General features: G+C 44.7%; 1 protein-coding gene across 1 annotated transcript in view; it reads right to left on the reverse strand.

Moving 5' to 3' along the window:
- The window catches only part of TTC39B (tetratricopeptide repeat domain 39B), a 128,220-nt gene extending 112,767 nt beyond the window's left edge, over positions 1 to 15,453 (reverse strand). Inside the window, 2 exon segments of the mRNA XM_049634890.1 lie at positions 15,210 to 15,410; positions 15,412 to 15,453. Coding sequence (XP_049490847.1) covers positions 15,210 to 15,410; positions 15,412 to 15,453 — 243 coding nt within the window.
- Positions 15,454 to 27,988: the final 12,535 nt, after the last annotated feature.

Below are 27,988 nucleotides of genomic sequence, written 5' to 3' on the forward strand. Positions count from 1 at the left end.
AGCCAGGAGACCAGTTAGGATGCTCTCCAAGAAGTGAGGGCATGAGAAACCCATAGTGGTAGTGTGGATGGAGAGAACGGGCAGGCTACAGTAAGGAGTCATGTTCTGGAGTGAGTTTCAACAGGACTAGATTATGAAAGAAATGTGGGAGTAAAAGAAGGGGAAACTTGGGGAGGGGAACAGAGATGGAGAATCAGATGAGGCACAGGGAGGGCTGTTTTGGTTAAGCAATACTGTTTTGTTTCCCCCAAAGCCTTGTCTTTGCTCTTGAAATAATTACAGAAAGGACTATTTTCTCCAAATTGCCACAACTGAAATGGAATGCTCCGTGGTCTCCAATAAAGAGACAGGAGTTCATTCGAACATGTCACACATCCCTGAGGGGAGCCTAATCTACTGTCCTGTGAAACCTGCTTCCCCAGATATACAGACCTGAAGTTCTGACTCTTAGCCAAATTCAAATATAACCTCCTCCTCCACAAACTACAAAGGGGGGTAAAAACAAGTAAGCCTTAAGAAGAAGAAATGATTCCTTGGGAATGCAAGCTGGTGCAGCCACTCTGGAAAACAGTATAGAGGTTCCTCAAAAAATTAAAAATAGAACTACCCAATGACCCAGCAATTGCACAACTAGGTATTTATCCAAGGGATACAATTATGCTGTTTGGAAGGGGCACATGCACCCCAATGTTTATAGCAGCACTATCAACAATAGCCAAAGTATGGAAAGAGCCCAAATGTCCATCGATGGGTGAATGGATAAAGAAGAGGTGGTTTATACATACAATGGAGTATTACTCAGCAATCAAAAAGAATGAAATCTTGCCATTTCCAAGTACATGGATGGAATCAGAAGGTATTATGCTAAGCGAGATCAGTCAGTCAGAGAACGACATATGAAGACTTTAAGATACAAAACAGATGAACACAAGGGAAGGGAAGCAAAAAGAATATAAAAACAGGGAGGGGGACAAAACAGAAGAGACTCTTAAATATGGAAAACAAACTGAGGGTTCCTGGAGAGGTTGTGGGAGGGGGGATGGGCTAAATGGGTCAGGGGCACTAAGGAATCTACTCCTGAAATCATTGTTGCACTATATGCTAACTAATTTGGATGTAAAAAATAAATTTTAAAAAATAAAGTGTAGAAAAAAAAAGAAGAAAATGATTCTTTGATTCTTTCTAAGCTAGTAGCTCTACTTTTTTAAATGTCAACTATAATTGGATACATTTTTAAAAAATTTTTTTTTTTTTTTCAGAGAGAGCACAAGTGGGGGAAGGGCAGAGATAGAGGGACAGAAGATCCAAAGGGGGCTCCACACAGAGGGCAGGGAGTTGGATGCAGGGCTTGAACTCACGAACTGTGAGATCAATGACCTGAGCCAAAGTCACTCAACCGACTGAGCCACCCAGGCGCCCCAATAATTAGATACATTTTGATTTGTGGAGCCTCACATCTTAGTAAAGTCATCTCATCTATTTATGAAAAAAAAAATTTATTCTTTGATGAAAATGAATTCCATGAATCTCAATGGTTTCTATTTGGAAAAGCCAGGAGAAATACCACATACACACATATGCTATTATCACTAAACAAGCAAACTGTTAGAAATGTGAACACCTCAAGCTTCTAAAAGCATCAAGTGTGTGAATAAACTCCAGTCATCCTCATTTTGTGAATGCTCCCTATCTACCCCAGCCAGACCGCATGCTATTTCACTCAGCCCCGCTGCAGGAGTGAGGAAACTATGGTTCCACCTGCCTTGTCCTTGGTTACCTGGCTTAGGCAAGTTCTCCATAAGGACATTTACCACTGTTTGAATTTTAAAATAAAAACCAAACAAAACTGGGGCACCTGGGTGGCTCGGTCGGTTGAGCGTTTGACTTCGGCTCAGGTCACGATCTCGCGGTCCGTGAGTTCGAGCCCCGCGTCGGGCTCTGTGCTGACCGCTCAGAGCCTGGAGCCTGTTTCGGATTCTGGGTCTCCCTCTCTCTCTGACCCTCCCCCAATCATGCTTTGTCTCTCTCTGTCTCAAAAATAAATAAATGTTAAAAAAAATTTTTTTTTTAATTAAAAAAAAAATGAAATCTATACACAGATGCTATTCAAATTAATGGCTGCAACTAAGTATTTATAGTATGACAGGCCCTGGGTGAGGTGCCAGGGTTGCACCTGGTACCTCTAAGATGGGCAGTAGAATCCCATTTGACTAATGAGAGACTGAAGCTCACAGAGAATCAGATTAAGTAATGTGCCCCTGGTCACACTGCCAGCAAGTGGCAGAACTCAACCCGTGTCTGCTAACCTGTAAGCCCACCCACGTTCCTTCTACTTTCTCTCTCACGTGCCTTCCTGAGAAGACACACAACAAATCGAAATTTCAGGGATGCTTAAAAAGAGGCTGATTTCATTTGATTCTTCGTCCCACTTGAGACTTCAGCTGTGGTGACAGCCCCTTTCATTCTACTGCGAATGGCTTAGAAATGCAATTGCTGGTTTATTCCTCTAGCAAGAACTAAACATATTGGATAAAAAGCTAAGCATACTGGGTAGAAATCTGCCTTGGGAAATGAACTAGAAAATCAGGAAAAACCTTTACCCATGTACACTACACATCTGCTTTCTTGCAAATGGGACAAATTATTCATTTGGACACGAATTACATGTAGCCCTCGAACCTCTCTTCTGATGATATCGATAGTGTAAAACCCAAATCAAGCACTGACCCAAATGCACCTTGCTCTCCAGTCCTGTTTTTGGATGCCTAACACTTGTGCATTATCCCTCTGATATATAATGGCATCTCATTTTTATTTCTGCCTGGGAAATTTTGTTTCTCCTAGCAATTTTAAGTTTTTCAATTATTTTATTTAAAAGTGTATTGAGGTGAGAGCAAATGGGTATAAGAATCTTTATGGGGTGTGGAAATGTTCTTAAATTGGATTGCGTTGGGGGGGGTGGGCAAAATGGATGATGGGGGGGTCAAAAGTACAAACTTCCAGTTAAAAAATAAGTAAGTCCTGGGGATGTGAGGTACAGCATGGTGACTATGTCTAATAATAACATGTTGCATATCAGAAAGTTGCTAAGAGAATAGATCTTAAAAGTTTTTATTACAAGAAAAATAATGTAATTATGTATGGTGACAGATGTTAACTAGGCTCACTACGATGATCATTTTGCAATATATACAAATATCAAATCATTATGTTGTACACCTAAAACAAACATAATGTTTTACACCAATTATGCCTCAATTTAAAAAAAAAAAAACTGGACTGTAGTGATCTATGAACAATTCTGTAAACTTCCTAACAATCACTGAATTGTACACTTAAAAAGGAGTCAATTTTATGGTATGTATTTACACCCCTCAATAAAGCTGTTTTGATTTTCAAGTGTACTGAAATAAGGCTAATAGATATGGAGGCGAATTCTCCTTCCTTGTTGAGAAGATAAAAACATCTCATTGCTAGAAACCCCTGAAGGGAATTCCTTTTCTGCTCTAGAGAAGAAGGACCACCCTTTCCTTTTGGAACAAGGGAGCGTCTACATCCCATCCCTGCCAGATGTCGTGGCACATATGCCAAATAAGGATCATCTCGTCTTCGAGGCAGCCAGGAATGCTGCATAGTTATTAAGCACCTCCACAGGACGGAAGGAAGGAATATCTAAGAAGGCTGGAGGAGGAGAGGTGTCCCCAAGTCTTCAATGATGAAGCAGAACTGGCCAGGTGATGAAATGGCATATTCAAAGCTGGGAAGTGAGAAAGGACTGACCTGGGAGCTGGGGCATGGAAGGGGAACTACAAGCACTTCAGCATGGCTGATATTAGTCCGGTTAAGAATGCAAACATCTGGGAGCCACCCCCGCCCCAACCTGCTGAATAGGAATGGCTCATGCGGGGGAGCGTAGGAATGTGCATCTTAACAAATCACCCACTCCCCTAACCTGGTGATGTATGCACACTAAAGTGTGAGAACCAATTAGCTAGATTCTAGGGAAGGCCTTATATGTCATGCTAAGGTGTTTGCGTGATACCTTAAAGGCAGGGGTGCCTGGGTGGCTCAGTTGGTTAAGCCTCCGACTTCGGCTCGGGTCATGATCACACAGCTTGTGAGTTCAAGCCTTGCATCAGGCTCTGTGCTGACAGTGCAGAGCCTGGAGCTTGCTTCAGATTCTGTGTCTCCCGCTCTCTCTGCCCCTCCCCTGCTCACGCTCAGTCTCTCCCTCTCTGTCTCAAAAATAAATAAAGATTTAAAAAAAAAATACTTCGAAGGCAATGAGAAGCTGTGAACAGATTTTAAGTAGGACTTGAACTTTAGAAAGAACAGTCTGACATGGCACATTGCTTTGGGGTTGAGCAAGAACCCTAGAGCCCCTCCACACCAGGAGTGCACACACACTGTCCCCTCCTTTACCTTTTAATTTAACCTCTTACACCAAGTAACTGAACACAAGCATACCTTTTACAGGTCACGGTCTCCTGTTAACATCTAGGTGCTACCTGAAAAGACTGTAACAATGCCACGACATTCACCAGTGTTAAAGAGGGGATGGTCCTGCACAGCATAATGTCTAGAAAAACCAAAGGTTACCATATATACCACTATGTGTCAATAGGGAAAAGCCATTTTCAAAATATGAGTGAGAGTACCAATGCCTTCCTGACAAATATCCACACTTTTCTGCTTTGAGCCTCTGTTTCCCATTCTCTTTTGTGGTTAAGTGACTTCCCGCCACCACCTCAGGGAAGGAAAGGGTGAGGACTATAAACGCAGAACTGACCGGCCTGGAGTCCTGGGAGTAGCCTGAGAGGTACCTGCATCTATCCTAAAGGAATCCAACTGCTGGACAGGGGTTGTGCCGGAGCCTGGATGGGCCGACCCTCACAAAGCCAGTTTCTTACACAGTTGGGAAAATAATGTCAAGCATCCACACGTGCAGCCTCAATAACAAAAGAGCCAAGAGCCAACGTTTGTGCCCCATACGCTAAGCCCTTTATAGGACTTTAATCTCCACAATAATCCACTGAAGTAAGTTTTATTATCTTCATTTCACAGATGAAACCGAAGCTTAATTTATCCAAGGTAGTACATGGAGGAGGAGTTCAAACTCGTGTCCGTCTAACTCCAGAACGTGTACCGTACCACTTCATGGGATGTGTCAAATAAATTCCTATTTTTTCCTAGTTTTTGATGCTTATAGGAATATTAAGAAAACAAGCAAATTGAATTCAAAAGGCTTACAACACATTATAAACAACTTACGTATAGGCCCTGAAATCACCTAGTACAAAGGTCAGCAAAATTTTTCCGTAAAGAATTGACAAATATTCAGGCCACGTGGGTCATACAGTCTGTGCCCCAACTATTCAACTCTGCAGTTTAGTGAAAGCAGTCACGGGCAACCCCTACACAACCAGACAGGGCTGTGTCCCAATATAACTTTATTGACAAAGACAGGAAGGAAGGGGGCAGAGTACATTTGTCCTTCTAAGTCTGCCACCCTCTGACCTAGTGGGAAGGGCACTGAATGTAGAGTTAGAGCAGTTGACTTCTAATGCCAATTCCATGCCTAAGTGAGTTGAGGGACCCTGGGCCAGTCACTTCCTGTTTCTTGAATGCATGCTTAGAGAGTTTCCCTCTCAGTTGGCTGCAAAAATAAGGTAAAAATATATCTGAACACACAGATTCTTCACCAAACCCCTAAGTAGTAGGCAGTGGCAGCAACATCTTAAGGTAAGCAAAAGGAAAAGAGAACTACCGCTTTCAGAGTAATTCTGAAAATGCTATATGCCAAGCGCTTTGTGAAGTAGACCCTTACTTCAGCCTCATCAGCACCCTTACGGGTAGGTACCATTATTCTCGTTTTATAAATGAAGAGCATCAGACAGGTTAAATACATGCCCGAGGTCACACAGCAAATGGGAAGCCAGGATCTGAACCAGAGCTGGCCCTCTTCAGAAGCTCAATACTGCCGTGCACAGGGAGTGCTCCTGGGCAGTATCCTGGGCCCTCAGCCAGTGATTCTGCACAATGAGTGCTCCTGGGAGAGGCTTTGCAGTTAGACCTCATTCCCCTCTCTTGAGGAATCTCTCACCCTGTCATCTGTCTTGCCCTCCGCCTTCCAGAAAGATCATACCCTCTTTGGCCTGAGAAATGATGTGAGAATCTGAGGTTTGTTTCCTTTAGTTCTGAATGGAAGGACTGCGCTCGTGAGTTGAAAAAAGACCAGGAACCCCAGAACTCTGGGACGGAGCAGTCCAAGGAAGCGGGGAGAGAGAGCAGTGGTGCGCCATGTGGTTCTGCATCTCCAAACTCAGCCAAGAGTAAGAGTCTATGTGATGAAACGTAAGTCTATGGAATTACTGGCATGTCTGGCTTGTCTGCCTCCTTAACCACTGCATTGCAGTGGACAGTCATTTGTTTAAAACTTCCAAAACAAGTTGAGAAAGGACAAAGCAAAACCAAGAAATAGAATCCTCACTGCTTCCTTTATAAAAAGGTGTGTGGGGGGGGGGGGGGGCCGAGGGGAGCAGAGGGGAGGGGAGAAGAGAAGGAAACACATTCCCCGAATACAGGAGGATACATGTGTCTCCCCACTGTCAAAGAAGAAATTAGAAAAAGACAGACCCCAGCTCCCTAGCTGAGCACTGCAGCAACACACACAGCACTGCCCTCCTGCCTGGGCCACACAGCCCCTGCAGGCCCCCCACTTGCACGCAATGGCCTCTGTCATGCTTCATCCATGCCCAAGCCTGTTTCCTCTGCGGCTCCCTCCGCTTCAAGGAATGAAGGTGTGAGCTGTCCCGCTGCTGCCTGCTGAAATCCACCCCTCAATATCCAGATCAAAACCACCATCTAGATCATCGATGTCAAAGCTCAAAAGCACTTCAGAAATAGATGGTCAGTGTCAACTCTTTCACATTACCTGTGAGGAAACCAAAGCCCAAAAGGGTTAAAGGGACTTGCTCTTCCATCACACAGCTGGGTAGTAAAGACTAGGTCAGGAAACCAAGTCAGCTGCTTGCGGGTGGGGGCATGACATCCTGATGACTGCCCTGTGAGTGTCCTCTCCTCTTCCTAGGAGCGCCAGGGTACTTACACTCTGTCTGGCCTCTCCCCTACTCCAAGTTAGAGTTGTGCGTTTGGGCCCACATTCTCAAGTGTCTGCTCCTTATCTTACCCACCATGTTATCCCAGTGCTTAGCTACACCTGCATACGGTGGGCCTTCAGAGGGCTATAACGGTCACTGACAAACAAAACACCAGAAAAGCACCTGCCTCTCCACCTGGGGTCCTGTCTCCCTCCAATCAGCCTCCACGCACTGCCAGACAAAGCCACCTACAGCATTGGTCTCTCCACACCTCTCCTTAGCTTAAACCCTTAAATGCACATGGTAATACCCACAATTTGGCATGGAAGAATCGGACGGCCCATCCTACCCTTCCAGACTCATTCTCTGCCACCCGGAGCACCACCGACTCTCCCCCCACCTCTATACCTTATGCCTGCTGTTCCCTCTCCCTGGGACACACTTCAAGAATTCCCCTCGTTACCCACTCTCTCCTCATGGTTAACCCCTATTCATCCTGTAAGATCCAGATTTTCTAAGAGATGGCCTCCTCAAGGAGACCATCCCTGACTACCCATCCTCCCTTTAGGATGAGGTGCCCTCCTTCTGCGTTCCCAAAGCACCCTGGCAATCCTCCTTTATGGTCTCAGCACAGAGTATTACATCTATTTGTCTGTACACCTGCTCCCATTCCCTACTAGACCCCAACTTAGAGCTGGAGCTGTGTTTGCCTCTACAGCACCTAGTGCAATATTCAACACATCAAATTAGACTGAATAATTCTTACTTACTAGTTGCAATCAGACCCAACAAATACATATATGTCACGTTATTTCATTAAAATATTTTAAAATATGTAGGCCCTATGTATATGTCAGCATAATATCAGCAATACTAAGGGGACATGTCCAAGGATCTCAGCAGGGAAGCACTTTACTACACAGCCACAGTCTTTAAATAAAGAGCATAAGTAGCATAATGGCATTTGAACCTTCAGGCATTCGACACTTGAGGAGTCCCTTTAGAGAGGTGTGGTGACCCAACCAATATGGCCAACTGGCCAGGGTGGAGGACCAATATCCACTAAGCAAGGAGTGGGAAGAAAGTTCTGACACAGTCGGGGACCAACAGAAAGCTCTCCCCAGAAAGCCTCACAAGCACTGGGCAGTCTCCAGATACTCATCTTCTGGAAAGTGAGCACACAGTGACTTCAGGAGACCCACCTGAGATGGCCACCGGGTCCCCCAACACTCGGGCCTGAGAAGATGTCAACAAATGGTTAGGTGGAAACCATGAGCCTCACAGAATTCACACTATCAGATTCACACCGTCGACAATTAGTAACAGCACCCGTGGGCAGGGAACTAAGCTAAGAAGGCAAACAGCTAACCCCAGGAAGACCGGAGACCTGCCTAGAAAGAGCATACCTGTGCTACTGGACTTGAGAGGAAGGAAGCAGGTATCCAGGTACGAAGGGACAGGGAAGAGAAAGTGAAGGCAAGTTTCACTGAGAAGGTGGCATTCCAAGAAGAGACGGGATTTCAAGAGACTCAAGGTTGAACAAATCAGGAAAACTGCCGGTTGGTTAACCTGAGGAGGAAGTGGAGGCCATGGCATAAGCTGATGCTATTTTTACCTCCCACTAATCTGCAGAACCAATTTGTAAACACCCTTTCTCAGCCCTGCCCAAATTCACGCACTCATAAACAGTCCCTCAGTAATGAAAAGTCACAGTGAGGGGTGCCTGGGTGGCTCAGTCGGTTAAGTGTCTGACTCTTGATTTCGGCTCAGGTCATGATCTCACTGTTTGTGAGATCAAGCCCCGGGTGAGGTTCTGTGCTGACAGCACGGAGACTGCATGGGATCCTCTCTCTTCTCTCTCTCTCTCTCTCTCTCTCTCTCTCTCTCTCTCTCTATCTCTTTGCCCCTCCCTGACTCGTGCTGTCTCTCAAATTAAGTAACTAAACATTAAAAAAAAAGAAAGTCATAGCAAGCCACAAAGGTGAGCATAATCTACGTGAGGTACTCCCCATCCCTGTCCTCTATACCCACCCCTCGTGTGTTAACAGCACCACAGCCCAGCCACACAAGGAACCGAGAATTATCACTGAACAGCTCCCCACCCCTCCCCATCCGCTGACCCTCAAACTGGGGAAAAGGCCCCCAAGACAATTCCTCCTCCATGTTCTCCCTCACATCTGGCCTCTTCTTTCAAAGACCGTGGCCTCTGCTCCACTTTTGTCCTTACCTCCTCCCACATTAACTCTTGCAACAAGCCTCTCGCCCTTCCTGCCGCCACTTCCACAATCTGGCTGCATTAACTTCACCAGATTCTTCTTCCTAAAATAAATAACCTTACCTGGCTAAAAAACCTTCCAGATTCCCATTTTTCAGGAGATTTCACCCACACTTAGCATGATGCTCCAGATGCGGTACCACATGATCCAGGCTGGCCTCTGTGGTCTCAGCCCTCACTGGCTCTCCCTCCCGCTGGCTGGGGGCCCTGCTGAACCCAGGTGTGCTCTCATTCCTGCCCATCTCAACTTCCGCAAAGCCTGCGCCATATCTCACTTGCTCTGCCGGGCACAAGCCTGCTCACCATTCATGACCCAGTTCCAATGCTATCTATCTCTTTATCTTAAAGTCTCTGACAGCCCCTAAACTAGGGTGGCATCCCTGTGTTGCACCTGTTGTCCTAGGGTAATTACTAAAAGCATCCCATTTACTCTCATACTGCCCTGCTACGGACAATAAATTACATGACCCTTCTACCTAAAACCTACCTTGATCCAAAGACAGAACTAGTTACTTGCACAACTGTGTCTTTTGCTAAGAGCGTATGGTCCTCAAAGGCAATAATGCTGTCTTATCTTAGTGGGTACCTCCAGCACATACAGACTGTTAGCACCTGAGATGTACTCAGTGAACACTGGGGGAATAAAAGAATGAATCTGATTCTTGGGCACCTGGGTGGCTTATTGGGTTAAGCGTCCGACTTGATTTCGGATCATGTCATGATCTCACAGGTCGTGGGTTTGAGCCCTGCATTGGGCTCCACATTAACAGTGTGGGGCCTGCTTGGGATTCACTCTCTCTCTCTCTCTCTCTCTCTCTCTTTCTCGCTCTCTCTCTCTCTGTCCCTCCCCAGCTGGCATGCATGCACTCTCTCTCTTGCTCTCAAAATAATAAACTTAAAAAAAAAAAAATGAATCTGATTCTTTAAAAAACTGTAGCAATCAATCTTATCTAAACTTCATCTAAAATTCCAAAGATAAATTTTCTAAGTTAGAATTAGATCTCAGAAACCCTGAGCCAAAAAGGCAGGCCACAAAAGCACCTGCCACATTAGCCGTTTCTTTCTTCAACCGTTGTTTCTCACTTTTTTCCATATAGCCCTCTTAAGGAGCCCTTTTAGACAATTTTTCCTAACCATACCCACCATGAAAGTTTAATAACACTGAGATGTATATGTGCTTCATACATTAAAAAAGCCAGTATAAAGTTTCTTCTTTTTTACTCAACAATGGATTTGGAATAACTAAATAAATATTTTAAATTAAAATAAATATTTTCAGTTAAATTGAAAATTTTAAAGCTATTAACATTTAACTTTATAACTGTATTTGCTGAGTGGCTTTTAATGTATCAGATTACACATGCAAATTTCCAATTTCTACATAACAATATCAATGCAACCAAATTTTTAACAGACATTCAAAACTGCTATTTTTCAAAGGTAAAACAATTGAAAATTTGTCTTCTTAAAAATCACTTTTTTGGGGGGCGCCTGGGTGGCTCAGTCGGTTAAGCGTCCAACTTCGGCTCAGGTCACGATCTCGCGGTATGCGAGTTCGAGCCCCGCGTCGGGCTCTGTGCTGACCGCTCAGAGCCTGGAGCCTGTTTCAGATTCTGTGTCTCCCTCTCTCTCTGCCCCTCCCCCGTTCATGCTCTGTCTCTCTCTGTCTCAAAAATAAATAAATGTTAAAAAAAAAAAAAAATTTTTTTAAAAATCCCTTTTTAAAGAAGTTATTTTGGGGAGTGCCTGGCTGGCTCAGTTAGAAGAGTATGTGACTCTTGATCTCGGGGTTGTGAGTTCGAGCTCCACACTGGGTGTAGAAATTACTTAAATAAAAATAAAAATGGAAACTTAAAAAAAAGTTATTTTTAGTGAACTTTTGTTTCACAGAAGAAAAGAATTTTTAACTTAAGTAGCTGCAGATATTCATTCAGATACTACTGATATGTTCTTTTTTTAGTACCTGACAACTACTGATGGACTGAATAACTTTAATAGGATTAAATAATAAAATATAACCTGTTCCTATTTAATTTTCAGATACCAAGTCATTCATGAAAGCACTCAGGGCCAAACATAAGCAACATCCACAAGGCAGACAATGGGTGGCCTGTACATAGGAGGAGGTCACCAGGAGAGACAGAACTTAAAGATCAAGTAATTGATACAAAGTTCTCCAGTCCTTCCCATCTATTTGTCGTAGGTTTATAGTACTGACCTTGCATACATACTGTATATCTGTCATGAACTTGATGTGGACGTTGCTTACGTAATACCCAAGAAAACTCAAGGAAAGAAATTTTAATGCTAAGTAATAAGATATTGTTGATCAAGCTCTGAAGGGCCATAAAACCATTGTAATATCTAAGATGTTTTTGCCTCCCTCCAGAACCCATTTCTGCCACCCTTGAGGTTGCAAGCCCTAACTTCTGTGTTCCCACATTTATCCTCCTAGCAACTAAACGGAAAAACAACAAGAAATACCAGTTTACCTAAGAAAACACTCCATCCCCCAGCCACCATGACAGTTTCTCTACCACCATCATCTCCTGAGAAACTCTGAAAGAAAAGGGAGTCCCATTTTATTAGCTCTCCTCCCAAAAAGGAGCATCCCCCCCCACAAAAGTATAGACTTCTAGAAATGGAAGAACACTTAGGGTTCATCCAGCCCCACCTTCTTCAGATGTTAAAAGAACCCTAAGAAAATGAGACTTACTCAATGAAATCACTAAGTTGTAGATAGAAACCTTATCAGTCTGGTGCCCCGTTGTATCTGCGGGCAGATGTCTGCACACATACTGAATACATGGCTAGCGGGCAAATTACTGACAGAGAGCCCAGTTCGTCTAATTCCTAGCTACTTTTCCAACTACACCGCACGGCCCCCTTCTACTTCCCTAGGATATAAGATAATAGCCACAAAGCCTATCAAAATGTATATTAAAGTGTTTAAAAAGCTCCCCCGGCTGAAATAAGCCATTTTAGTTTCACACACCCAGTAAAACTGAAGAGCCAGGTCTTGTTCACTCCGTGTAGACATGGTAGAGTGCTCAGGCCAATGAAATGTTAGGGACTTTCTACAAGGAAGTCAAGGGTACCCAGTCCACAATGCATTACTTCCTACTTGCTTACACTGCCTTGAGCTCTATTCTGGAGTTCTTATACACATGTCCTATCTCCCTACCTAGACAGAGAACCCTAGAGAGCTAAAACGGTGTCTTCTCTTTCTAAGGCACCTACCAAGTTTCAGCACAGAGCAAATGTTCAATAAATGTTTGCAAAATTTGGGGGCCTGGGTGGCTCAGTCGGTCGAGCCTCCAACTTCGGCTCAGGTCATGATCTTACCATACGTGAGTTCAAGCCCCACAGCCGGCTCTGTGCTGACAGCTCTACCTGCTTCGGATTGTGTGTCTCCCTCTCTCTCTGCCCCTCCCCCCCAAAACTAAAAAAACATTTTTTTTTAATGTGTAGTTATTTTTGAGAGAGAGACAAAGCACGAACAGGAGAGGGGCAGAGAGAGAGGGAGACACACAATCCGAAGCAGGCTCCAGGCTCTGATCCGTCATCACAGAGCCCAACACGGGGCTCAAACCCATGAACTATGAGATCATGACCTGAGCCGAAGTCGGACACTCAACTGACTGAGCCACCCAGGCACCGCCAAAAATAAATAAGCATTTTTTTTTAATGTTTGCAAAATTTATACCAATAGAAATGGGGTACTATGAGGGATAAATGTGAATTTGGCAGGAACAAAAAAATTTGTTTATACTTTGTTCAACTCCTAGGACCAACATAGTATGTTACATGTTAACAGGAGCCTAATAGTCACTGAATTTAAAAAAAGAAAAATAAAGCAAATAATGAGAAATTATTAAGAAACATCATTTCTGCTTTTATTCATTCATTTAACAAATGTGTATTTACCAACAAGCTGTGTGCCAAGCTCTCTGCTGTTCTGAGACCTAACTTCCCCCACAGAACTAGAGTCCTCCTCCCTAGCTAGAGTATCTTAACACTTCGGTCCGTCTTGTAGGCAGTAGGCATAGCTAGGATGGCTGTGTATTTCTATAAGCCCAGGACAGTCCCAATTCACACCTACTGTCCAAGTGTTAATTATTAATAGCATCCCCTTTCTTTCTCAACAATGCTCTGGTCTAGACAATTCTATAGCCCTAAGACTACCAAATCTTTTTAGACTAGCAGACTAGGGATTCAAAAATTCACTCCATATTTACTATCTCCTTCCAGTCTTGCTTCCTCATCTATAATATGGGCATAACACTGATCAAATTAACTGGTTATACAAAGGGAAGCAGTTGGGAACAGGCTGGAACATCACATTTAGATCATTTTGCCAGGGACTTGCATGCCAGATATATAAATACTTAATATATAACAGACAGCCATAAAAACTTTTGAGGAAGGGAGTGTATGTATGGCCAAAGCGCCATGAAAGTGTTACTACCTTGATTAAAGAAAAGAACTAAGGAGGAAAGAAAAACAGGAGGCTCTAGGTCATACCAAAAAGATAGCCTAAAGCTATAAATAAAGAAAGGTTGTCATGGATGAAAATAGCAACAAATATGCTATTTCATCACTTGCCTTTATGTGTAGTTTAAAAGTTTCAACAATAAATACATGCAACTTAGCAAATTGTGGCTCATTGTTTTGTGGTCTTGGGGGTCCTCATTGCAAGGGACTGGCTGTAAGGAAGGTTCTCAATGACCCGGCTTGTCCTCTTGCCGGTCAGTCGTGTAAAGGAGCTGTAGTTTGGTTTTTGTTTCGTTTTTATATTAAGGGCTACACTGAGAACACAATTCGTTGTCAGGAGTTTTCCAACATTAAAGAGATGGGACTGGAATCTTAACCCGCCTCCTCCAGATCTTCCACTATTGCATCATTTGAAACTAAACCTCCTCCAGCAGCCACTTGTAAAATTCAAGTCAGGTAAAATGGCAGCAGCAGCAGCAAATGTGGGTGCTGCTGCCGGCCTCAACTTCCAGCGCAAGAGGGAGCGTCTCTCCGGAACTGCCAAGTGCGGCTGAAAGGAACAATCAATAAATCAACAGGTCCAGCGCGCGCGCCAAAGGGTGCTCAGACCCCCGCGCGCCCGCCACCGGAGGAAATGGCTATTTAAGTACGGTGGAGAAGTGAAGAGGCCGGAGTCGGTTCTCTCCCGTCCACCACCGCCACGGCGGACCTGCGTGGGAAAGGCCCGTGCCCTGTAGACTGCGGAGAAAGCACCAGTTCCTGGGCTGCTGCTCCGGTCCTGCAGCCCTCCGGCCCCTCGGCAGCCCGTGCCCTGTCCGCTGGTGCAAACACCCCTGGGGCTCCTTCCCCCGCCTGTCCTCCTCCTGTCACTGACTGAAGCCTTTCCGGTTCTGCCACCTGGAAACTTCCACAGAAGTGAGATTCCACAAACCCCGAGGGCCAGTATCGGGACTTCAGGGTCAGACCTCAAAAAGCCCAGGCGCTCCTGAACAGTCTCAGAACCGCCCAGGGCTGCGAGTCCCGCGCTCCCGCGCACTCGCACCCAACCACCCGCCGACCCGGCGTGGTGTCCTCTATCCCACGACCCCGCGGTGCCGGCGCCCCAAACTCCGCAGCGCCTTCGATCCGAGCGCCCTCCTCGCGGCCGCAGGGAAAGACCTCCCAGGCCGGGTGCCCTCCCCCCCCCACCCCCCCACCCCGCAGCCCCTGCTCCTTCCTCCGAACCGGAGGCTGCCTGTCCCAGACTGGGGACCAAAGGGGCGGACCCTGGCCGTCCCTGCCGGGCTCGCTCATCCCTCCCGGACTCCAGGGACAGTACCCGCACCCCCACCAGCCAGTACCTCGTCCGCCTCCAGCTCTGCTCCGTTGCCTACGAGCGCCATGTTCCTCCTCAGGCTGCAGCCACCCAAAACCCAGACAGGGAGCTCAGAGCCTGCGAGGTTTCTCGACTCGGGACTCAGCCCAGCGCCAGTGAGGGAGGAAGGGGGCGGCCCCGGGCTCCCGCCGGGTCGCGGGCGGGGCCAGCGCCCAGCAGAGCGAGTGCTTTCCCCGCCCCCGGCGCCCGCAGACAAGCAGAGCATCCATTGCCCTAGCCGGCGCCAAGCGGCCCGCCTCGCCGCAAGCTCCGCCCCCCGCAGGCCTCGCCCCGCCCCCCCCACGCGACTCAAACTGAAAAGTTAACCAGGTTCCCGCAACGAGTCTCCGCCCCCCGAGTGGGCGGGGTCACCCGTGGGTAGGGTCACTTGGTGGGCGGAGTCATCCCGCAGGCTGAGACTTCGGTGGTTTGGCCCACGTTCTGGGCGGGTGCTTGCCGGGGCCCAGCATGGCGAGCTCTGCCGAGGCGTGAGGGCGGGAGAAGATGGGGCTCTTGGTAGCCTGGAGGCAAGAGAGCGCCTAGTTGACGAGGTCGAGGGCGCGCTACTCTACAGGCCGGTGGAAGCGTCCACCTGGTCCGTGGGCCGATGCCAGTCCGCTTGCGTCGCCACGTGAGACTCACAGATAATGGGGACCAAGGGGCAGCCCTGGGTCACTCAAGATCACCTGTCTCCCAGAGGCCTCTGTCACGCCACGTGCCCAAACACTACGTCAGATAGAGGCACGCTGTGTTTACTTCTGTGTATGTTTCAAAAATAAAGGAAAAACCACGGAACAGATATTTATATAATTTGGAGCTCCTCTACCCCTCCTCCTACTCCCCTGTCTCGATTATGTCCGCATAACATCCCACACTGACTTTTGTGGCCCTAAACATATGTATCTAATTCATGCTTGAACTGTAAGCTGTATGAGGGTTGAGATGCTGTCCACTTCAAGGCTGTATCCTCAGCACTAGAATAGTGCCTTGCACATAATAGGTACCCAACAAATACTTGCTGGCTGAGTTTACAAATTCATTCTTGCTTCTAACATGTAGTAATTAAACTATCCAACTAGAAAATTAAAAGCTACATTTTTTAGGGTTGGGGTATTTTTTGTCTGCTTTGTTTTACACACAATCAAATTCGCCAAGTTTAATTCCATGACAAATGTTTACAAAACACCATCCCAAAAGTTCCCTGTGCTCCTTTGCTGTCATTCATGCCCCCTCCCCCCTCCATGGCCTCTGGCAACCACTGCTCTACTTTCTATCACCATCGTTTTGACTTTGCTAGAATTTCATATAAATTGAATCATAGAGTATGTGGTCTTTTGTGTCTGGCTCATGAAAGGCCATGGTCATCCAGTGATAATCATAAAAATAGCTAACATTTGTTGAGTACTTACTATAGGTCAGGACTATGCCGAGCACCTCATACATATTATCTCATTTATCCTTCATAACCCCATGAAGTAGGTACTAGTATACTACAGATAAATAAATTGAGGCTCAGAGAGTTAAGTAACTTGAGGTCAAACAGCTTTAAAGCAAACAAGGATGCCTGCATCTGAGCTCCAGCAGTCTGACTTCAAGGGGTAGCTGTTAACCATTGTTCTGTACTGCCTCCAGCCACTCTCCCTCTCTCCTTATTTGTTTCAGTAAACCAACTGCCCACACATGTCTATTACACATGTTTTCAATAAATCCCCTTTGCATCCTTGAAACTTGCTCTACAACGGTTTCTATCCCATGAACAATGAAAAAAATAGGTTAGATTGTCCTGATGGTTGCACAACTCTGAATTTTCTACAAATCATTGAATTGTATGCTTATGGGTAAATTTTATGGTTATCTGTATTCTCGATAAGGTCATTTTTTTAACTGGTCATCTTCTCTCTTTTTTTTTTTAATGTTTATTTATTTTTGATAGAGAGGGAGATACAGAATCTGAAGCAGGTTCCAAGCTGTCATCACAGAGCTAGAGGCAGGACTCAAACTCCCATGATCTGAGCCAAAGTTGGACACTTAACTGACTGAACCACCCGGGAGCCCCAACACCTTCTCTAAAAAAAAAAAAAAGGGGCGCCTGGGTGGCGCAGTCGGTTAAGCGTCCGACTTCAGCCAGGTCACGATCTCGCGGTCCGTGAGTTCGAGCCCCGCGTCGGGCTCTGGGCTGATGGCTCGGAGCCTGGAGCCTGTTTCCGATTCTGTGTCTCCCTCTCTCTCTGCCCCTCCCCCGTTCACGCTCTGTCTCTCTCTGTCCCAAAAATAAATAAAAAACGTTGAAAAAAAATTTAAAAAAAAAAAAAATTATTTATTTTTTAGAGAGAGCGAGCCAGCAGGGGAGGAGCAGAGGGAGAAGAAGAAAGAGAATCTTAAGCAGACTCTGAACAAGACGACCCAGGGCCCAATCCCTTGGCCCTGAGATTATGACCTGAGCCAAAATCAAGAATAGGATGCCTGACTGAGCCACCCAGCTGCCCCTGGTTAACACATTCTTTGGGTGCTCTTAGAATCAAATATATGGGCTAGAAGGGAACTAAAAGTCTTTTAATTCCAATATGCCTGAAAATTTCCATTCCTCCTCCCCTCCACCCTCTTTTCTGTTTATGCTTCACTTTCTGAGGCTAGATTTCCCGTCTGGGTCCAGATTCTACTCTATTACTCACACATGATTCCACTTTTTAAAGTTCATTGGTTCCTAAATTAATATCACATCTTTTTGACGTGAAACCATCTCATTGGTGGCTTCTCCCTCTCCCATATGCTTTGTTATTGTCTTACAAATTTCATGTCAAATTTTGAAGAGATACAAAAAACTTGGCTCTAGATTTGTAGTATGTTGATGTTATAATGAGAATCAAGTCCAATTTTTTAGGAAATCTATTCTTATAAAGTTTGGTGGGTTTTCTTAAAAAATCAGGGATCAGGGGCGCCTGAGTGGCTTGGTCGGTTAAGCGTCCGACTTCGGCTCGGGTCATGATCTCACGGTCCGTGAGTTTGAGCCCCGCGTCGGGCTCTGTGCTGACAGCTCAGAGCCTGGAGCCTGTTTCAGATTCTGTGTTTCCCTCTCTCTCTGCCCCTCCCCTGCTCATGCTCTGTCTCTCTCTGTCTCAAAGATAAATAAACGTTAAAAAAAAAAAAAAAAAAAAATCAGGGATCAAATCTGTATGTTTTTTTTTTTAAACAGTTAACATTTTAATGTATATTCTTAGAGGTTTTCTATGCTTAACATACATTGTTCCAATGGAATCATTTTGGGGTTTTTTTTGTTTTTTATTTTTATTTTTTAATTTTATTTGAAACCAGGTTAGTTAACATGTAATGTAATTGTTTCAGGAGTAGAATTTGGTGATTCATCACTTACATATAACACCCAGTGCTCAAGGCTCTGTATGTTTTAAATTCACGTCACTAGATAAGCAACACTCATATTTCTAAGGAAGCCAGTTGTAAACACTAAATGAATATGTTCTAGCCACTGGAACATCTAATCAAATTTGCTTTGCTCCTGGCAGATGCCAACTTTCTCTGCACATGTAGGATTCTACAAGATCATGAGTCACAAATATAAAACAGATTCTTTCAAAAACCAGAATGGATTCATTTTTGCCACAGAATTCATTGCCAGTTTGCTGATAACATTGTACTCTTAACTGTCAAGTGAGATACTCAAATATTTCATTTCCTAAAAGTAACTAATATAGAGATTAAACAAGAGCAAGTGCTTGATTTTTTTTTTTTTTTTGAAGGCACACCTACTGACAGCTGTTTGGATTTCAAAATAATTCTAATATTGTTCACAATCTTATCTTTGGCATTAACAGATGGAGCATTTTTTTGTTGATACTTGATTTAAAAAGAAGTTGTATCTTCATCATTTGTGTAGTGGGAATTTTGTTTAGAAACAAAAATTTTTAGGGGCGCCTGGGTGGCGCAGTCGGTTAAGCCTCCGACTTCAGCCAGGTCACGATCTCGTGGTCCGTGAGTTCGAGCCCCGCGTCAGGCTCTGGGCCGATGGCTCGGAGCCTGGAGCCTGTTTCCGATTCTGTGTCTCCCTCTCTCTCTGCCCCTCCCCCGTTCATGCTCTGTCTCTCTCTGTCCCAAAAATAAAAAATAAAAAAAAATAAAAAAAAAAAAAAGTTGAAAAAAATAAATAAATAAATAAATAAAATAAAAAAATAAAAAAGAAACAAAAATTTTTAGATGACCATAACCACGAAATAAGTGCTCATTGTAAATTGCACATTTGTTAACGGCTTTGTCTCACATTCATATCTTAGCTCCTCGAGGAGAACTTTCCCTTCTAACATAGCCTCTCCCTCTCAATTACACGCTCCCATGTCCTCCTAACTATAGCACTTTTTCCTATCTGAACTATCTTGCTCATTTGTTTATGTGTTCTTGGTCTATCTCCCTCAACAGCAACACCTCCACACAGACACTGTAATGTAAACTCCCATCAGGAAAGGAACCCTGTGTTTTGTGTTTATAATAAAACCCCAGTGCCCAAAACTTAAAACAGATACTTAATGTATGGTTATTGAGTGAATAAATGAAAGTATAAAAAAGCTCATAGTACACAGAGCATTTTGTTTAGGCCTCATAAAGCCAATGCTATAGCTTAGTAAGTTTTTGTAAAGAGGACAGAACCAGTAATAATGAGGGACATGAAAGATGGCAAATTACGTGAAATACAAAAAGTAAATACTGTTTTTCTTAGGATAAAGTGCAAAGCATGATAACTGTCTCTGATGTCAACTCATTTTTTCAAAATTATATAAGCATTTAGAGTTCCCTCCATGACCTAAAAGGGATTAATTCATGTCTCTGGGAGAGGCTTAAATGCTAAGGGAAGAAAACTCATCATTTAGTGGAGGCTGAAATATCCCTTAAGAATATCCCTATTCTAGGCATTTTGGAGCTGGGTCAACATTCAGTTTACCAGTTTATCAGTTCTTTGTTTTAAATATATGTAAATATAAATATATATTTATACATTATATATTTTTTATGTTTCTAAAATCTTTCCAATCATCTTCCTATTTATTTTCCCTATGTCTCTTTAAATTATATTAATCTCATTTTTAAATTTTTTTAAATGTTTATTTATTTTTGAGAGACAGAGAGACAGAACATGAATGGGGGAGGGGCAGAGAGAGAGGGAGACACAGAATCCGAAGCAGGCTCCAGGTTCCCAGCTGTCAGCACAGAGCCCAATGCGGGGCTCGAACCCACAAACTGCAAGATCATGACCTAAACCAAAGTTGGACGCTTAACCGACTGAGCCACCCAGGCACCCCTAATCACATTTTTTTCAGATGAGGAAAGGTATTTAAAGGGAAATGACTCTGGGCGCCTGGGTGGCTCAATCAGTTAAGTGTCTGACTCTTAGTTTCAGCTCAGGTCATGATCTCATGGCTTTGTGGGTTTGAGCCCCACATTGAGCTCCACACTGGCAGGACGAAGCCTGCTTGGGATTTTCTCTCTCTCTCACGCTCTCTCTGTCCCTCCCCCGCCTGTGCTGTCTCTGTCTCTCTCAAAAAAAATAAATAAACTTTAAGAAATTAAATTAAATTATTAAACTAAATTGAGGGAAATGACTCAACAAAGGCATGTGCCCTTTCCCCCTTCTGCCTCTCCTCCTTCCCACAGCCCGGAAGAGAGATGTGAGGGTTGGAGCTCCTGCTGTCCTATTGAACCATACCTTGAGAATGGAAGCCAAACATTAGCATGGTGGAATAAAAAGACAGAAGGAGTCTGGATTCCTGATAACAGTGGAGCTGCCCCAAAAGTACCAATCCCACATTTACGTTACGTGAACGATAAATCCGTTATTATCTTGTTTAAGCTACCATTGTACTGAGTTTTCTGTGATATGCAAACAAACCTAAATCTAAACGTACATGTGTCTAATTCAAAGTGTTATTAGATGCTGCACATACCTTCGCACTCATCTAGCTAAAGCATTTGTAACTTCCAGTTGGTGTGGGCTTGGACAGGTGGGCTTGGAGAAGTTTTGCAGCCCAGGTACGCCTTCCCTCCTGAGGATACCTCCCCCAAGTCCTCTTTCTCTGGGCAATGTTGGGCCTTCTTTTCTGGTGTATCTCCCTTCACATTGCTGGAGTCTTTGTCCTGGAAGTCCAAAAATTTTCCACGTTCTGAAGGATACTAGCATCTTTGTTTAGTTACCTTCTCTTTGTATTTCACGCATAGCTTTAGTAAACCAGCCATTATCTTTGACCATCTTCAATTCTGCCCTCACAGCCTCTTTTAGGCCCAGCATTTGCAACACTTCTCATTGGGCCCTTTGGGTTTATACCAGGCGGTTCCTACACTCACCTAGAGGAGGAGTCACAGACACAAACCTTCTCCATAAGGCTTACATGCAGTGGGGAGCCTGTGCTGACAGCTCAGAGCCCGGAGCCTGCTTCGGATTCTGGGTCTCCCTCTCTCTGCCCCTCCCCCACTTGTGCTCATGCTCTCTCTCTCTCTCCCTCACTCTCTCTTTCATTCTCTGTCTCTCAAAAAAATACGCCTTGGAAAATTTTTTTAAGACTTACATGTAGCAACATCTATATTCTGAAATCAGTTTTGACTCAGCACTATAGTAATTAGCTCTAAGTGTCTCAAAAGCAGTGATTCTTAAACTTGAGCATGCAACAGAATTGTCTGGAGGGCTTGTTAAAACACAGATTGCTGGCCCAACCACCAGTCTCTGAGTATCTAGGCACAGGGTGGGGCCCGTTTGCTGCTGCTGCTGCTGCTGCTGCTAATTCAAGAACCATGCCTTGAGAACCACTGTTCTAAATTGTGGTAAGCAGCATGAGTCCTTTGGGCACAAGCAGCCTAACCGCCAGATAGAGCCCCCCCGCCCCCGCCCCCCGCCCGCCCAAAAGTTCAGGATGAGAAACTAGGAAAGTGCTTTTTGCTGCTACTTAGGACACAAGGTCTAACATTAACATGCCATCTAAATGAAAGGCTGTGACAGTTTTCTCCTTGATAATCTTCCCACAACTACAAAGTCTAGGTGGTAAGAATATCCCTTTATTTTCCACGGGATTCAATAAAACCACTTTCATATCATTTTTCACACATTTTATTTTTATTTTTGTTTTTTATTTATATTATTTACTTATTTATTTAATCCTAGTTGACAGGTGCAAAAAAAAGGTAGATGCTCGGGGGCATGGGTGGCTCAGTCGTTAAGCGTCGAACTTCGCTTCCGGTCATGATCTCACAGATCGTGGGTTCGAGCCCCGTGTCAGGTTCGGTGCTGACAGTTCGGATCCTGGAGCCTGCTTCCGATTCTGTGCCTCCTTCTCTCTCTGCCTCTCCCCCACTTGCTCTCTCTCTCTCTCTCTCTCTCTCTCTCTCAAAACTAAATAACATTTTAAAAAATTAGGGAAAAAAAGCCAGTCACTGCTCCAAGTGAGCCTGACTCCCACCCAGATGTCAGACCACCTGCGGTAAAGCCTCATCTCCTAGCTCCTTGAGACCTGGATTTGTAACCTTTGAACAATGCACTTCAATTCCTGCACGTTTTTTGGGCATGTCAAATACAGAATAGGGTGTTAAAGTACATAAATGCTGGAATTCTAGTAGCTGGACTGAAAGAAGCCATCCTTGACCTTCAGTTATGATGGAGTGTGGGTGGTGAGTGGAAGGAGCCAAGTAGGTCATTTTCCACGTTGCCAAAGTCCCAACTATCGCAAGTAATTTCCCTCACCGTGCCATACCAGCTAATGTGCTTCTGGGAAGAAAAAGACTTTGCAGGTGAAATCATTTATGCTATTCGATATACTTGGTACTGCCTGTATACTGTCTCTTTGATGTTTCCAGCTGACTTGGAATTTCCCGTTGGTTTCCCAACAGACAGCTTTATCTGGAAACACATTTAAACATTGAAAAGCAGGCTCCCGTAGTCAGTAACACGACTTTGTATGGTGACAGATGGTAACTAGACTTACAGTGGGGATCACTCCGTAATGTATAAAAAATATCAAGTCACGGGGCGCCTGGGTGGCTCAGTTGGTGAAGCATCCGTTATTGATTTCAGCTCAGTCATGTTCTCATGGTTCGTGAGATCAAGCCCCACATAAGGCTGTATGCCGACAGTGTGGAGCCAGCTTGGGATTTCTCTCTCTCTCCCTCTCGCTGCACCTTCCCACCCCAGCTCACATTCTCTCTCTCCCTCTCTCTCTCAAAATAAATAAATATTAAAAAAATATATATCAAGTCACTACAATGTATACCTGAAAGTAATAGGATAACATATGTCAATTATCCTTCAAATAAATGAATAAATAAATGGAAGGAAGGGAGGGAGGGAGGGAGGAAGGGAAGGAGAAAGAAAGATAGAAAGGGTGGGCTTCAGGGTGATGGCTCTCAGGTGTAGCCTGGGATCCTCTGAGCACCTCAGCTGTGCATCTAAGGTCAGAGGCAGCACAGTATTATTTCTGCAGGTCTCAACTGCTCTCTCGTCTCCTAAGCACTTTGATGACAGTCCTGTGAGGTAGGCAGGGCTTACGTTACACATGAGAAAACTGAGGCTCTCGATGACTGGTCCCAAGTCACTACTGAGTGGGATATACCATGTGAAGGCCCTTTGCTGAAAGGTATTTTTCAGGGATATAACCATTGCCTGGAGGCAATTAGGAAAGGCTTAAATACCCCAAATCTGCCTCAGTACCACGAACATGTCCCAGAAATCTGTGAGCTCCCCTGCCACCCGCCTCCCACCATATGGGCTGTTTTGTCATCATCAGGCAATTCCAGGCCTTTGGGGACATAGACCCTTGGCGGACTCAAAATGTACTTTAATGGCACTGTCCATGCACAAAGAATCAATAAAAATCATAGATGTCACACTGCAAAGAAGGCTGAAATAAGCCCAGAGAACTACTTCCTGAGGCTAACAACTCTTGACCCAAAAAAACCTACCTAAATGCACTGAAGAGAGACCCAAAGAAGGTAAATTCGGAAGCTGTTGGGGTCTCACACTTACTCTGTGACTTTCTTGTTTTTTTATGGTTTTAGCCAGAGGACAGTCTGTACAGTTGAACTGATTCACAGAAGCTGAGGACAGAGTGCAGAGCCACGACCGCAGCTGGAAGTCGAGAAGAGCTACCCAGGAAAGGGAAGGGGTAGAGGGGAAAGCTCCGACTTCTGGGGGCATGAACTCTTGCCCTGATCTCTGACTGTCCCTCAAGGCCATGCACATGTGAGGCCAATGCCAAGCAGCCTGGCTGATCTTAAAAGAGCAGAAATGAAATTTCAGCAGCCACTCGCTGCAGGGGAAAGAGTGTTTATGTTCATGTCTAGCCAAGTCAACCGATTAAAACATAAGTGACCTTGGAGATTACTTCATGATGTATGTAAATGTTGAATCACTGTGTTGTACATCTGAAATGAATGTAATACCATGTATAAACTATGCTTCATTAAATAACAATAATAATAATTCAATACTCTTCAGGGGATCTAAAAGAATCCAACTCAAACTCTGGCATATTTGATTCTAAAAACCATCTTCCTCACGGGGCCCCTGGGTGACTCAACTGGTTGAGCAACCTACTTGATTTCTGCTCAGGTCACGATTCCACCTGTGATGGGCTCCACGCTTAGCAAGGAGCCTGAAGAAAGAAAGAGAGAGAGAGAGAGAGGGAGAGAAAGAAAGAAAGAAAGAGAAAGAAAGAAAGAAAGAAAGAAGTGAGGGAGGGAGGGAGGGAGAGAGAGAGAAAGAAAGAAAGAAAGAAAGGAAGGGAGGGAGGGAGGGAGGAAGGGAGGAAGGAAGGAAGGAAAAAATACTTTTAAAAACTATCTTCCTCACTGCTGCACTTTATCTCTTTATACTCTATTTAAGGGATCTCTTTTCAAGCATTGTAGGTGGTGAATGGGAAAATTAGCACATCTTCCTTAAAAAAAATTGACAAGGATCGATACTTTAAAATTTTAGGGGTGCCTGGGTGGCTGAGTCGGTTGGGCATCCAACTTCCACTCAGGTTATGATCTCAGCTGGTGGGTTCAAACCCCAAGTTAGGCTCTGTGTTGACAGCTCAGAGCCCGGAGCCTGCTTTGGATTCTGCCTCTCCCTCGCTCTCTACCTCTCCCTCACTCACACTCTGCCTCTCTTTCTCTCTCTCAAAAATAAATAAACATTTTTTTAAAAGAGTTTAAAATTTTGCATAATTTGGCATTCAGTAATTCTTCTCTATGGTCTTACCTTGTAGAAACAGACAAGAGTGCAAAGATATATGGAAAAAATTTTTAATTGTAACACTGCTTTTAAATTTTAAAATTGCCGGACCGGGGCGCCTGGGTGGCTCAGTCGGTTAAGGGTCTGACTTCGGCTCAGGTCATGATCTCGCCGTCTGTGGGTTCGAGCCCTGCGTCGGGCTCTGTACTGACAGCTCAGAGCCTGGAGCCTGTTTCAGATTCTATGTCTCCCTCTTCCTCTGATCCTCCCCTGTTCATGCTCTGTGTCTCTCTCTGTCTCAAAGATAAAATGAACATTAAAAAAAATTTTTTAGTTGCCTATTAACTATCAGATAGACGAAGATAGAAAATTTGATAAAACGTGTCATAAAGGGTTGTTATTGATAACGGGGCTGTCACTGTTACAGTTCTAGGAAGGACAGTTTGGCAATAATCTACTAAAATTACAGAATGTCAACAAGCCCACATCTGGGAATTTATCTTATGGATATACTCACCTATATGTAAAACTACCTGTGCACAAGGTTACTCACTGCAGCAATATTTGTGATAATGCAAGCTTGACAGCTAACTAACCAACAACAGGAGATTAGCGAAATACTTTGCGATGCTTCCAAACAATGAGGTAAAATAAAATACATAAGAATAAGGAAGCTCTTTAAGCAATGATCCAGAATCATCTCCAAGATACATTATTTAAGTGAAATAAGCAAGGCACAAAACTGTGTTAATTGTTCCCCAATATTCTTTCACTCTTCTTCCACAATCCTCAGCCAGATATTTGGTCATCTGGAACCACTGCCTTTTCCGGAGTCCCCTACAGTTGGGCATGGCCATGTGATTGGGGACACTCCTCAATGAAGCGGGAGCGAAACAGCTACATGGCAGTTTCCAGGACCCTTCCTTAGACACAGGGGTTCTGTGACCCTTCCCTTTTTTCTCCATTGGATACACTCCATCCTGCTGCCTGGACGATGGATCGTCTCATGCTGGTTCATGATTATACTAGAAAGAATCTGCATTCTCCTTGAAACTTGGGCAAGTGCCACTCCACATTCTCTCGGAATTTTACACACGGGAGAAATAAACTCCCATCTTAATGCTTAAGTTACAGCTACTGTGGGTTTTGGTGTTACTTGAAGTCAAACCTAACCCTAACTCTTACGCAGGTAAGAGTTATTGCAATATTGCAAGGCTTCTGCGACCTATGACTAAATTGCCCTCCAGAAAGTCTGTGCCAAGTCGTTCCACAGTGAGTACTATGTGAATGGGGAGAGGGCTCTCTTTGCTACACTGGGCCATGTCCCAGATGCCAGATGCCAGCTGTCTTCTGAATCCAGAGACAGAGAGAAAGGATCCACAAATGTGACGTGGATGCCAGGACAGGCAGAGGCACTAAGATGTTGCAACCGGCGCAACAAACACCGAAATCAGGGTCCTGAGGGTAGGGGAATGTAAGAAAGAAAAGAGAAGAGAAGCCGGTTTGGGAACAGGAGGGTCCCCTGGGCTGATGGCCCAAGTGATGGCTTTATTGTTGCTGTACACAATCTTTTATAATATAAGACTCTTATGGATCAGGTCATTCTAAGAATAAACAGGTTTCACATGATCGCTGCCAGCCAAAACATTTAGTTCTGTGTACCTTGTGAACTTTCTAAACGGGTCACAACAAGACCTTGTTGATAGGTTGCTAGCCAAACACAGTTCCCATGTTTGTTTCTCTTTGACCCGGGGTAGAAAAAGGGGGTGACATTACTGCCAACACCCACAGACCACAGGCTTCAGGAATTAGCCTTCTCAGCCTTGACAAGGCTTTCATATGCCTTTGCAAGTGGGGGAATGGGAGGGGGAACCACTGGGTTGGCTGAGTCAACAGGGAGCCGTTGCTCGACCCGGTCTCAGCCTGGCACCGGGGTCCGGCCTCCCACACTAAGACCAGCAAGAAGGAACTTCAAAAATCCAGGCTTTCCTTCCTGACACTGGTTTCACCTAACCAGCCTCCCTTCCTCTTTTCACTTTCGGCAGTTACTGGAGCCCTTTGTTCTCTTCTATTCTGAGTCCCCTGCCCTACCTGACCCAGACCTAGTCTCCAGTGGGAAACTAAGGATTTGGATGCCGGCCCCCTCAAACAGAGCAGGAAACAGCAGCAACCGCTCCCCCCAGTATCTGCTTCAGCCTGGTGAGTGTAGGGCACTGGCCAGCAGAGGTGGGGCTCACTGACCCACAGTCGTGACTGGTATATCAAGCAGGAAACGATAAGATACGTACGAGCAGGAAGCAACTTAATTCTCTCCCATTGCCCTTCCTTGCTGATTGTGTTATTTTATGCTCCTTCGGGGCAGGCACCGTAGCTTGTAACATCACTCAGAGATGTTCTATAATCCAACCTCATAATCCTAAAACTCCAAATGTCATTCAACTTAAAACTTCTTCCCACCCCGTTTCAGGCTTTTGCAATGCAGGAAAACAGCCCGTTCTTACTTTTTCTCACTCTTCCTTCCCGCCTCTGTCACTAGCTACACTTTTGGGCCCCTCATAGGACAG

The sequence above is a fragment of the Panthera uncia genome, chromosome D4 (genome assembly GCF_023721935.1).
Source record: "Panthera uncia isolate 11264 chromosome D4, Puncia_PCG_1.0, whole genome shotgun sequence".
NCBI classification, from domain to species: domain Eukaryota; kingdom Metazoa; phylum Chordata; class Mammalia; order Carnivora; family Felidae; genus Panthera; species Panthera uncia.